Raw genomic sequence first — 14,060 nt, 5'->3', positions numbered from 1 at the left:
GACCTATGGGATTATTTATTTATTTATTTATTTATTTATTTATTTATATATTTTTAAATTTTTTAAATAAACGCTACATTATGTTGTCCTTATTTGCTGCCTGTGAGGCAGGGAGTTTTTGTTAAAGCAGTTTAACACCACATAGAGTCATTACATTAGTAACAGCTGACCTCTGTCTCTCTTAATTATGGTTCTGCTGCTCTATATTGTCAAAATGTCATTTTCAAAAGTCATCACAATTTTACTTGCAGCTGTCTGCTAAAGGAAAGTTGAAAAAAATATTCTTTATGTGTGTATGTATGGAGCCAAAATTATAACAAGCTTTATGATTTCTAACAAGTATAAAACATTATTCATCTGATTTAGATGCACACAGTGTGTATATACTGTATAGACACTAGATCCTACACTTGACAACTATAACTGAAATTAAATTTACAGTTAACAGTGTTCTAGCGTGGCCACTAGGGGCCGCTCAAAGGACATCTAAAGTAATTGACAGAAGCGTGAGTCACTGCGTTTACTCAACATTTCCAACAGCAGTAGTGTCCGTGTGACAGCACTTCAGACAGATTGATAGCCGCAACAAATTGACTTCCGTGTTTAGGAATTGCATATTACAGGGAGAGACCAGAATGTCAGCTGTCTTCATTATCACCAGCTGGAATTCAGAGTCCTGTAAGCAACGAAATACTGTTTTTGATTCATATTGTAATATAATAGTAGATACAGTAATGTAAACATCAAACATCCATAAATGGTGCTATTTAAAACTGCTTGTCTTGTTGACTGACTACTACTGTGCTTGGGTATACTAATCACATTAAAATAATAAAAATGTACTGATTAAAATAGCCCATTTTCTGTATACTGTACAAATACACCCTGTAGGGCAGCACAGTAGTGCCACTTCACAGCTCCAGGGTCCATTCTGAGCTGAAGTTTCTGTCTGTGTGGAGTTTCACTATGTCTGCATGGGTTTCCTCTGAATTCTCTGGTTTCCTCCCTCCTCCCCAAAACAAGATGGTAGTGGATTGGCTATACTAAATTGCTCCTATTTGTGAATGAGTGTGTGAATGTGTGTGAAATGTGCTTCCTGATGGAGTAGCATCCCATCAAAGGTGTATTCCCACTTCACACTCAGTGTCGCCGAATGGTGAATGAGTGATATAGTCTGGCAGGGAAAAGGCCACAGCATAGATGGTGTCTTATCTCATCCATCTCGTGCATAAACTGGTAGCAGTAGTTTAATGAGTCATGGAATTCCCCAGACCTCCTTGAATGCAATATACAGCTCATGGGTTTTTGTAAACAGTGCACTGATTAGACAAATTGTATAATTTCTCAGCCATGTTTGTGACTCATAGGTGTTATTACCAGAGTTTCTGTTTCACTTGTGTTCTTTGTGTTTATAATCATTTTAAACAATGCATTTTAATATATTTTCCCAAAATGACAACAGTTTCAAGATGTGACTGGATCCATCACAGTCTCTCTAAGGTATAATGACTAGTAATAGAAACTAAGTCACTAGATCAGTCTGGGACCATTTTGAATTATTGAGCAAGACCAAAACGCCAGCTAAATAATTAACAAACTGGGTGTAACAAAACTAGGTGTGGGAAAGAGTGACGAGAGCGAAAGGGGAAACTACTAAGTGAAGCAACATGAAGCAATGCTTCATATTGCAAAATAACCTTATTTTTCTTCCTGTTTCTCATTTCTGCAAACTAGGAGTACTTACAAGATTCTTTATCCACTTACTACATTCTAATGTTTTTTTCTTAAATAAAACTTACTAAGGTGTGTGAAGAGTTCAAAAAAGTACAAAAAAAGGTATATGAAGTTGGTCTATTGATAATGTGTTGATCTAGTAATATGTAGGTTTGGTTTTTATAAGAAAAGAGGCTTGTTGTTTTTACTGTCTATTAATTTCAGAAAAAGTCTAGCAAAAACATTTGAATAGAGAGCGTTAGAGAGAGGAGAGGTAGTCACTCAGGAGGTCTGTAGCTAACAGAACAGATGGACGGCCACCCTTCAAACGCCCACAGGCACACACACTGACTTCAGAGTTCAGGTAGATGTCACATGCAAATCATTACACTGGCATCACAAGGCAATACTGTTCGCACGGCAGCTTCATCACATATGGTTTGTGTGTCCGGAGGAGAAACCTTTTGGTCTTAGTATTAGTAATGGTTATTTATTATAAGTGGTTGTTTAATTAGGGGACAGTGAATATACACACTTCAGTTACCTTAGTAATCAGGATTGCGTGAAGGGACAAATTGCAGCACGCTCGGGTTATAAGGGTCAGTATCTTTCACTTTCTGGCTCTTGTAGATGTAATCAGTCTTTCCCCAGCCCTAGCAGGAGAGTAAGGTGTTCCAGCTACAGAACTAGAAAGATCTGGCCATTCTACACACTGCAAGGCTAGAACAAAATGGCTGGCCATTAATTGTTGATGGTCACGTCTGTCTTCATTCCGTGGCTGACCTCATGACACACCTGACCAGTTAAGTATATGAGACAGACCATGGCTGTAGTGTATTAAACTGACTACGTGCACTTGTGTTTTTTTCTCTTTTCTCCACTTTCCTAATTAGTCTTAACAGGGGCTATCAGCTCAGTGTCAGGTTCTAGAGATAAAACTTAGCACACAGTTTTCAGCAGGCAGACAGCCAAAGGATCAGCTCAGGGGCCACCACAGGGCCATTTGATCTCGTACAGTCACATACACTCATTTTCAAGTAATTTATTTGTTATATGGAAACAATAATCATTTACACTCTGAGTTCATTTGACATCATTTTCAAAAAGAAGTACATTGCAAAAATGTGGCTTTTGAACTGGTTTTTCTAATGATCTATAACAATCATACAACCACCAAATATACTGTTCTGCAGAAATAACACTACTCCAATGTCTGCCACTCAATCCTTACCAGTCATCTTACATAACCATAATACTCCAACAGCATTCTCTTACAAAACATATGCATACTATTAGGTTGCATTGCTGTCACAATGCTCAATATTTTATTACCTGTGCTGCACTTTCACCTCCAGGTAACACATTCCTCATGACTAAATGTCAAACTGACTCATGCTCCTTATAATGAGCAACTCTAACTTAATGTAATGTAATAAAATGGTTCGTTGTCTTAGAACAGTGATGGCTGCATTAATTCTGTGCTCAAGGCAAACCACAATGGTGAATTATGCTATTTATAGTATTATAGAATTTTCCTATTGTTTCAAAGTCACATCTGAAGGTCATTAGGGCTGTCATAAATGTAATGCAAAACGTGGATCAAATGTTCTGACTCAGCAAAGTCACTCAGTCTCAGTGGCTGGAGGTATGGGAGGCAAACACTTCACCCGAATTAAAACTGGGTTCAGGAAGGAAAAACTGCAATGTCAGCTGCTGGCTAAGTTCGGACGAAGGTTTTCTTTTTCACTCTCGCTGTGATAATTTAAGCCAGTGAGAGAAGGGAGAATTTAGCTGAACTCAGTAAGAATGTCACTCAGAAATAAGAAAAGTATGACTTAAATTTTACAAGCTAGGAAATGTCTTTTGTGTAAAGATTTTTTTTAAAAATGTGTTTTTTCCCACTGATGTTGGTTCAGGTATTCTGTCCACAGAGGAGCCTTTCTTTTTTACTATTACCCCAGAGCAGCTATGGCCAACTCTGACACTTAACTCTTTGAGATTACTTTACATACACAGCAGAGATACTATGTGTACTTAAAGATTAATGCTTTCTCAAAATTCACACGCCTGGTCAAAATAACAGTCTTTCTCCTAACAGACCCCAACTTATAATTTCAGTGTTTGTGGTTAATATTGTATGTTTGGGGATGGAAGACTAGTGAATGCTTTCAACAAACACTAATGTATTTTCTCCAGAATGCTTGAAAAGGAAGTGATGAGGCCATAGTTGAAGGGAAACCTCTAAACAATCAATAATTGTACATGAGTTTTGATATGAAGTAAGTGTCATCTACACTTTTATAACATTATTACTGCATAAACTGTGCACCAGGCAGACAATGTATAGATCATTTGTAAAAGGATAGAAGAAAATAATATATTTTTCATTTGATTCCATTTGTGTTTAATAAAAGGCACTCATATCATGATTAAAATATAATGTTTCTATGATCAATTTTAAACATGCAGCCATTAATGAAATGCTAAAATCTATTATTAATTCAAGGCCATAAACTGTTGCTAGCATCACCTCTGTCAATGGATTGTAAGCATTCCAAGAGCCTTCTTATGGTCTTAGGGCATTTATGAATATGTAATATTCTAACATATGCTATGCATGCAGTACGTTTGGCCATAGCATTTACCATTGACGCAATGGAGTATAAATTGTTAAACAAGACACCAAGTCAGCGTGCAAACTTTACACCGAATATCGAGATAATACTAAATAAACATGTGATTGGCTTTGCATTTTATATAATGGTACTGAAAACCATTTAAAAAAAAGCCTAACTTTTTTTTTTTTCAATTTAGATTTTATGAAGTGTACTTATTTTTATCTGCTATTGGTGTTTCGGGCTAGTTACCAATTATTTGTGGAAATTTACTTCCCATGTAAGTGCAGCATAGTATTGCTGTAATGTACGTATATAAATGCTACAATATGGTTTCAAAAATGCTATTTAAAATGAACAGCTGTGAGATATTTATAAAATATCTCTCATTAATCAAAAATGAGTGTAATGACAAAAAAACATTTAAAACATTTAGTTACTGCAAAGTATGTCAGAAAGTTGGTTTTAAAATTACTCTTTAACTGCAGTCAAATGTTTTATGTTTTATTGAACATGAAGTGTGTGTGTGTATGTGTGTGTATGTGTATGTGTATATGCGTGTGTATGTATGTGTGTGTGAGTGTGTGTGTATGTGTGTGTGTGAGAGTGTGTGTGTATGTGTATGTGTGTGTGTATGTGTGTGTGTATGTGTGTGCATGTGTGTGTATGTATATGTGTATGTGTGTGTGTATGTGTATGTGTATGGTCTCCAGAGATGGACTGGTGTCCCATCCAGGTTGTATTCCTGCCTTGCACCCAGTGTTCCCAGGATAAGCTCCTGACTCTAACCAGGATGAAGTGGTTAATGAAAGTGAGTAAATAGACAGCCTAATATGTTGGACCACAAATTATGAGGATAATTTATGTGAGATTGTAAAAAAGACAAGTTTGGGAACCAATATGCATGAGAGGTATTGACTGGTGTGCTTATGTGTTAGATATAAATAATAATTTAATTATTGAGTGTAGTAATGCACTATGAAATGCTAAAATGCTTAGAAGTAATCATTTAGGTTAACACATGATAAAAAGTACAGTTCTGCTTCTGTTGCTTTGGTTGTTGTTGTTGTTTTTTTAACAGTATGTTTTACATCATGCACAGTATTGTCATGCTCTCTGTCTCAACACTGACTAATCAACTCAGTTAAGGTAAGGTTACAGTTAACGGATGCTACACTTTCACCTAAAAGCCTTCTAAAGAAACATCTTTTAGATAGAGTTTTTCCATGTTCTAACCAGGAGGTAGTTCTATAAGCCTGTAACAGAGATCACCTCATGCATGGTGTGCACCATATGGCCCGTACTTTTCTGAGTGCATATTTGGGAACTAATGAAGCCATCAACTAATTGCTGTGTACTGCAATGGCAGAGATTTTCAATAGATATCAAACCCTACGTGTATACAGTAGATGAAATGATAGCGCTTCAGTCTACACTAAATACTACATATTGTTATATGGCTTACACAAGCCAGCAGTAACTCTACTGTAAGAAGTAGAGACATCTCAAAAACTAGAGACATCCTTTAGCTAGATGCATGCCCAATTAAAACTATGTAATCAAAATGATGTGATACTTTGCTGTAATGTGAATTTTTTCGTTCCAGGCTAAAGACCAGACTCCTAATTTTAGATGTGTCTTGTTATGAATAGCAACTCCTGGATAAATGTGGGACAAATAGCAGCTGCTCCCATGACAGTGTGGGTCATCCAAAAATAGTACAGTATAACAATCTATAGTAAGAAACCAAATCAAGACATTGAAAGATGGATGATAGTTTGGTGTAAGCCTTTTCTACAAGCAGCAGTACCAAAGGTTATGTCAGCATGAATGTGTTCAGCAAAGTGCAGCTGTGAGAGCAGGCGAAGAGTGCAAAAATCATCACTTTAAGGGCTCTGGAAGAAAAAAAAAAACAGGCCACCGATTTCTAATAATTTAGTAGCCTGTTTTGTCCTCAGTGCAGTCAGATTCCTTAGAAGCAATTTTAGTAAGCAGCTTTACATTTTTGACTCTTTTTTTGTTCAGTGCTAATTACTCTCTACTGCTGATAAGCTGCTTTGAATGCATTAAAGGGTAAATGTCCTTAATCAGCCTTTGTAATTGCCCCACTGGCACTTTACTAGGCAGATTGACTGAAGAGGTTGTAGGGAAAAGCACAGCTATGGTTCTGAGGTGTTTTCAGCAGCCGTTAGCCTGCTCTGCATCATTTCCTAAGTTTCTTGATATGACTGCACTTACAACAAAAGTACTGTTCATTTATGCGTTGCATTAAGTACATAATAGTTAATCCAAAATTATATTTTCTAAGTACATTGTTTTTCAGTCATTTTATCGCTATTAATGCTCGTTTTAGCAGCACAACATTTTTCAAGGAATGCCATTTTTTTCAGTCTGCCAGTTCCCATTGCTTTTGTCCAGAGAATAGTTACTATCATATTTCTCATCAGTATTCTGATTTGCAGCAGCCTCTGCAGCTGCATCCATCACACGCTTCTCTGCCTGCTCTGTTTCACGATGGTAGAAATAGTTGAAGTTAGAAACAATGACAGGAACAGGCAGAGCAATTGTCAGCACTCCAGCGATGGCACAGAGGATTCCCACCATCTTACCCCCCAAGGTTATTGGGCACATGTCACCATAGCCAACTGTTGTCATGGTGACCACAGCCCACCAGAACCCCTCTGGGATGCTCACAAATTGTGTTTCAGGTTCATCGACCTCAGCAAAATAAATGGCACTGGAGAAAAGGATGACTCCAATGAAGAGGAAAAAGATGAGCAATCCAAGCTCCCTCATACTGGCCTTTAGGGTTTGTCCCAGAATCTGCAGCCCCTTGGAATGACGGGAGAGTTTGAAGATCCTGAATACTCTCACAAGTCTGATGACACGTAAAGTGGCCAGAGACATGTTCTGATTAGCCGCTGAGTCATGAGTGGCCATGAGCTCTGTGATTACAGTGATGAAGTACGGCATGATGGAAACAATATCAATCACATTCATGATGTTGCCGAAAAACTCACTCTTGCTAGGGCACACAACAAAGCGCACTCCTAGCTCAAAGCAGAACCAAATTATACATATAGTTTCTACCATAAAGAAGGGATCTGTAAAGGTAGATTCCAGGCTTTTGGGAGGAGGGCTTGGGGACAGAAGTGTTCTGTTAGCATCATGGGTTAAGTTAACAACTTTATGGGGGAATTCATGGTCATCACGGAATTCTGGAAGAGTCTCTAGACAAAAGATACAAATGGAGATAGTAATGACAAGAACAGACACTACAGCCACAGATCTGGCAGCACTAGAACTCTCTGGGTACTCAAATAAGAGCCAGAACTGACGGTGAAGCTCGCTTTTCGGCAACTGAGGTTCAGGATCTTTGATGAAACCTTCATCCTGCCTAAACTGCTCCATCACTTCATGGCCCAGCCTGTAGAAGACAATCTCATCAGCAAAAACATCCAATGGTACATTTGCTGGTCTGCGGATCTTACCACCGGACTGATAGAAGTACAGGATTCCATCAAAGCTTGGACGATTGCGGTCAAAAAAATACTCGTTCTTCATGGGGTCAAAATAGTCAATCCTCTTCTTAGGATCCCCAAGGAGAGTATCAGGGAACTGGTTCAGAGTTTTAAGTGTTGTCTCATACATCATTCCTGAGACATTGATGACTACTCTTTGGTCACCTTCTTCAAGGTTCTGCTTTTCTGCAAACAAGTCATCACAGTAGTCTTTAGCCACCTTGCCTAGGAGAGCCTCACAGGGACTGCCTTCACTGTTCATAAGTACCTTCCAGTTAGAGATGAGACTGTTGCAACTTGAGGTCCCTTTCTTAGTGAGTGTTGTGGGAGAGGTTGTTGTGTTTCCTGGCCTCCTATGTCTTTGCGGTGAATGCGTCGGTGAATCCAGACCATGGGTCAGCAGGTTCTGCTCTGGTGTCTCTGAAGTGGGTGAAGCTGGATATCCTGAGTCACTTGGGTCTCCCAGGTTAATTCCGATATCTTCCAGGTTCTCAAAGTTTACCAGAGGAACCTCCATGGCCTCTCTGCCCTCCCTGGGGCACACCTGAGCTGCTTAACCCAGGATGAACTGCTGAGTGGAAACCACGGTCACAGGCCACCCTGCTCTATGTACACTGCAGAGTGCAGCAAGCTAGAGGAGGATCCAGACTTGTCCTAACTCGTTCTGCAGCAGGGAGACAAATCCCAAGACACCATCACCTGATCTGTAGACACAGACAAAGAATACAGAACAGATGTCATTGCCCATAATTGGACTTCATAGTTGAATTCAGCTGTGCATCCTTAGTGAGATTAACCAGACTCTGTATACTGAGAAAATATAGGAATTCCTATAGGATAGAATTTAAAGACACCTTTATCCAGATCGACTTACATTCATCTCTCTCTTTTTTTTTAATACAACTGAGCAGTTGAGGGTTCAGGGCCTTTCTCGAGGTCCTAGCAGTGGCAGCTTGCCAGTGCTGGGATTTGAACTCACAACCTTCCCATCAGTAGTCCAACGTTTTAATCACTGAGCTTCCAATGCTCAAGTTCCTTTCATCTTTTGTACAGTTCCTTTTCCAGGCTTCAAATTGATTTTTGTTGGACTTTATTCTGTACAGCTTAGCTTATTCGGTTTGCCCTCTCCTTGAAAACTCTTCAACATTCATAAATAATGCATTCAAATAAGCCTCATGAGTATACACAGAGTAAGAAAAGCAAAAAGAGAGAGAACAGTCAAAGACATGTGAAATAAATCAGGCTTCACAGTTATGTCTAGTGTAAGTTGAAATTTTTCCAGGAGTGGGCACTGAGCATTTGGAGTATAGTGGACATATGAAGACATATGTGGTGGAGAACCATGTCAGGTTCCAGTCAACTATCAGTAAACTATTTTCCAGGGAGATTACTGGAGACAGGTAACCAAAGCCTAAACAAAGGATTTAAACAGCTAGCCTTCTTAAACTTGACACCGTGAAACCAACAGCAGCTAAAGAGAAAAGCAATTGGCACCATGACAACTCAAGTGGCAACACTGGACAGTAATACATCTGACACCTCTCACCTTCGCTCTGTGTGATATTCCACTGACCCTATTAGTGTACTGCAGGGACTGTCCTTTCCACTATAGTAGTCAGAGGACTGAGTTACACTGACACTGGAGCTTTGTGTGGCAATGCATTTTCTTTTAAAATCAGCAAAATATACAATAGTTTTGCTGTTAGCATAAAGCATGGCCATTGATTGCTGGTGTAATATTTCACAGATACAACATTCAGGACAACAAACATGTATAATAATAAAATAAAGTTATATAAGTTATGACTCCAGCGCTCATGCATTTATATATTTCTTCTCTTGGCAATCAGGAAAATACATTTAAGATCCTGGTGTATTACAGATGTTGTAAATAATAAAAAAACAAGAACTTTACGTAGGTAATAGCTCTAATGAGTCTTATTGTAAATAGTGATACCTGCAAAAAAGAGAAGAATTTCAATGAGATAAATGTGGTAGAAAGTAAACAATTAGCCTTTTACTTCCAGAATCATTAAGTACTGTTAAAAATGAGTTAAACTTTTAAAATTACTTTTTCAAAATGATCATTCTGTTTTTCACTGGTTATATTACAGGTAGTGGCCGCCAATGAAAAATGGGAAACTGGGGAAGTTAATTATTACTTAATTATTTAATTATTAACTTGTAACAAATTTACTTGCACAGAGTCAATTTTGCAAATGCTAAACATTTGCCAAAGACAACAGACAGCAGCGAATACGTGCAAATGATGATAGAAAAGTGACCTCTATTGTGTGGCAAAATTTATGACAAAGTCAGATGATGGTTGAAATCCAGTTTATTGTACATGCTCCAAAACAGTTCGTTCTTAAAGAAAAGATACAAGAATGATTTAGCTTATTTGCATGATCAGCACTCAGACCAGTAGAGTGAAATCAGAAAGCTAAAAACACAAACCTTAACCAGTGCTACTGCTGACATTTGGAATTAAGTGTTGCCTTTTATATTAACTGCAATTATCAAGAATAAGTAATTATTATAAAAAACAATGAAAAAGTACATTTTATGTGCACTAAAATTCCCACCACTAAGTGTATGTTTACTGAATGTTTGGTCTTTTTGACACTGATTGTTTTTCACCTTTCTTGTATGGTCAGAGTGTGTTAAATTACGCACAATCAGCTTCTCTGACCAGTGAACATTTTTGTTTGCCAAACTGCGGATTTTCTGTCTTAGACTGCCAATATCTGTGTGCATTGCAATGATCAAAGACTTACAGGATGTTAAATCCTACCATGTAACATTTAAACTCAAATTTATATGTTACAATTTAAAAAAGTTTGAAATAGCAATGTAGTGGTAACAGAAACTTCTACTGAAAGCCAGAGGTTACAAATGTCTCCATGGACATGTCATAATTTACAAATTTTTGGGAATGTACTTTTTTTTAATGTTTTAATTTTTTTTTATATATATATACATACTGAAAAGCCTTGGATTCTGTACCTTTCATCACTGAGCTGAACAACTGCAGTTTTAATGCATTAAAAAATATTTGTATAGTTGTTACAATGTAATGGTATAAAATCTCATTTCAAGGTCAAGAAAATACTCTAGTAGAAAGCTCTATATGCATAGTTTTCAATATAATACATTAGACACAATAAGTACATTATACACAAAGTCAATTTTAAGGTGTGATTTAGACACTTGGAATTTTCTATTAAGTCCTGGTTTAACATGGATAAGACAGAGAGGAAGGTGACATGAGCATCTATCCTTACTCTGCAGCACTTTGTCTAGAAAAAAGCATTGAGGGATGATATATAAGCCCACTGCAGAGGATGTGTGTGTGTGTGCAGTTTAGAGAACATCAATCATAACAGGATAGGAAAGTTTCCCTGGATACACCACAAGGATAAACCCATTGTTTTACACTGGGCACATCTGGATTATTTGCTGACTCCACACTCACTGCAGCACAGTAGAGGACAGAAAGTGCTTTGTATGGTGTTAGGTCATCTCTTGAAATCATTCTATCCTGAAATACCTTTTTTAAATAAAATTTCTAGAATCAACACAGAAGGATTGCTTCTTCGTCCAGAAAAAATGAAACTTGAAAAATTTTGATTTACATTTTAAGAAGAACGGATTCTGTTTCTGTATCAGCTTCTGTTTCTTATAGTTGTCCAGTTCTTGATGAATGGATATACTTAATATTTATCTTGTTTTAATCTAAACATCGTCAAATTTTATCTTATAAATCTGATGGTATCAGAGAGTCTGAGAAGTCAATGAGTCCAAGACATTCGAATTCAGCTTTGCACACTAATTGAAAGTTTCCATGCAGCACAATATATCACTTTTTCTTATATTTTTAGAATATTAAACATGATTTATTACATTATAAGTTTTTTATTTGACATGTTTTCTATGGTAATAGTGCCAAAAAAAATGGACCTCTCAAGCTAAATTGTTAGTGCTCTAAATAGACAATGATATACAATTAGCCTCTCATAAGCTTACTTATTACCTATGCAAACTATGTTAATATGCACAGACACACAAAGAGAATCCACCAAGACCTAGCTAACTACAGTAAACACTCAAGTCATCAGTCTAAACGGCTGCAAAACTTTGCCAACACACAGACACACTTTCACACTCTCCACTAGGATGGAGTTGGAGAGATACTCACCAGGCTGTCCTCTGATCTTAGAGTCTCTATATGAGCTTGTAGCTCCAGGCAACATGGGTCTCTCTCTCTCTCTCTCTCTCTCTCTCTCTCTCTCTCTCTCTCCTATTCTTCCTTTCGGTCTGCCTTACAATCAGATCCCAGCAGCCCCAGGATCAGTTAAACCTCTCCTGCAGTAATCTTATATCTCCTGAGTAACCTGAGATTCAGGGCTTCCATCAGTCATCAACCAGACACACTCATTGCCCACCCATAGCAACACACAAACACACACACGCACACGCACACAGACACAGAGATTGCATAGTCTTACCTTCTTAATCATACTTTGTCTGAAAGTTGGTATGTGAGGAGGTTACTTGGTGACCCCCGTGTCTTCGTCTCTGTTTCGGCCATGCCAAAAGGCTACTGATGAACAAGAGGAGAAGCCCTTGTTACAGGAGTCAGCTGAGACTCAGTGGGAGGACAGAGAGGACTGAGAGACCTGAGCTCCTGCAGAGTAAGCAAGCAGTGTAACATCTCCAGGTTGCGCGCACACACACACACACACACACACACACACACACACACACACACACACACACACACACACACACACACACACACACACACACACACACATTCATCTAAGCCACACCACCCCATATTTGCTTCAAACCCCACCTCCATTCTCAACCCATGGGATCTGACTCTGCACCCAACATCACTGTCAGACACACACACGCACACTTCTGCAGCAGTGCCCAGGGCTTTAAATTGCTTAGTTTGTGCAGTGCCATTCATTTTATGTGAGTTAAGACCAGAAGGAATCATTAGCTAATGCTTCTCTCAGCTTCTTGCCCAGAAGTCTGCAAACCTAAAGAAAAATGTATTTTCAGATATTGCCAACCAGCACTCATTTAAAATAGTCAAAATCTTCACATGGTAAATGTTTTGTGAATGTGTTTGTTTACTGTTTGTGTTTACTGAATGTGTTTGTGTATTGTCACAGAAATGCTGAGTTGTGCACAGTAAATCTCTCATAAAGCAAACAGAACCTGAAAGTTACCCAAATATTGATTAGCAATGGGTGGGTGAGATGGTATGTTAGACATAGCAGAATGTATCAGATGCATATCTGTTATTAATGCTTTATGAAACATCTGAAGATGGAATAGGAACAATAATCATAGCCTGTATCCTTTATACTTAAACTTTGTTTTATAAGACTGACTTTATCTATGTTATAAACATGGCAGATATTGTACATTGTCATAATTTGTCACTACAGTTGTGCAGTGATGTGTCATGCTACTTGGAATAATATGTAATGTCATGACAGATTATGCTTTTAATACATATTTCATAACACTTGATGTATGTTTCATAACTCAAAAATAGGTGTTAAATATCCACTGACTTCTGTGGAAGTGCCATTTGACATATAATTTCTTATAAAAGTGCTTGTCATAAATTTAATCAATCAATTTGTTATTTATAAAGCACTATTAAAAACAACTACTGTAGACCAATGTGCTGTACAATAAAACCTAAATTACCACCAAATACAATCAGACATGCACAAAGTCACACATGAAACAATAACAGAGCACATACAGTAAAGCATCACATCAAAAATTGTAGGCCAGATCAAATAGAAATGTTTAGCTTAGATTTAAAAATGGTTAGTGTGGGGCAGGTCTAATTTGAATTGGCAGGCTGTTCCAAAGTTTAGGAGCGGCTATGGCGAATACCCGAACAACCCTAAACTTTAACCTAGACTTTGGAACAACTAAAAGGCTTTGATTGGCAGACCTAAGAGCTATCACTGGGTAGTGATCTATCAGTAGGTCAGAGAGGTATGAGGGTGCTAATCCGTTTTGAGATTTAAAAACCAATAAGAGCACTTTAAAATCAATTCTACAGCAAACAGCAGAGAATGTAAAGACCGTAGAACAGGGGAAATATGCTCACGCTTTCTGGCCCCCGTTAAAACTCTAGCGGCTGCATTTTGAAACATCTGAAGGTGAGCTAAAG

The 14,060-nt window shown here is 37.9% G+C and overlaps 1 protein-coding gene across 1 annotated transcript; it reads right to left on the bottom strand.

Annotated features, from left to right (window-relative positions):
- Window positions 1-6,650: 6,650 nt before the first annotated feature.
- LOC108271567 (potassium voltage-gated channel subfamily A member 10) lies at window positions 6,651-8,366 on the bottom strand. Its single transcript, XM_017479222.3, has one exon. The coding sequence runs from the start codon at window positions 8,364-8,366 to the stop codon at window positions 6,696-6,698; it is 1,671 nt and encodes a 556-aa protein (XP_017334711.2). The 3' UTR covers window positions 6,651-6,695.
- Window positions 8,367-14,060: the final 5,694 nt, after the last annotated feature.

Source organism: Ictalurus punctatus, chromosome 11 (genome assembly GCF_001660625.3).
Source record: "Ictalurus punctatus breed USDA103 chromosome 11, Coco_2.0, whole genome shotgun sequence".
NCBI classification, from domain to species: domain Eukaryota; kingdom Metazoa; phylum Chordata; class Actinopteri; order Siluriformes; family Ictaluridae; genus Ictalurus; species Ictalurus punctatus.
Note: the sequence above shows the minus strand (reverse complement) of the source record. Positions and strands in the feature narration are given on the sequence as shown.

Coding starts and splice junctions, on each gene's coding strand:
- LOC108271567 (XM_017479222.3), bottom strand. CDS start 8,366: ATGGAGGTTCCTCTGGTAAACTTTGAGAACCTGGAAGATATCGGAATT.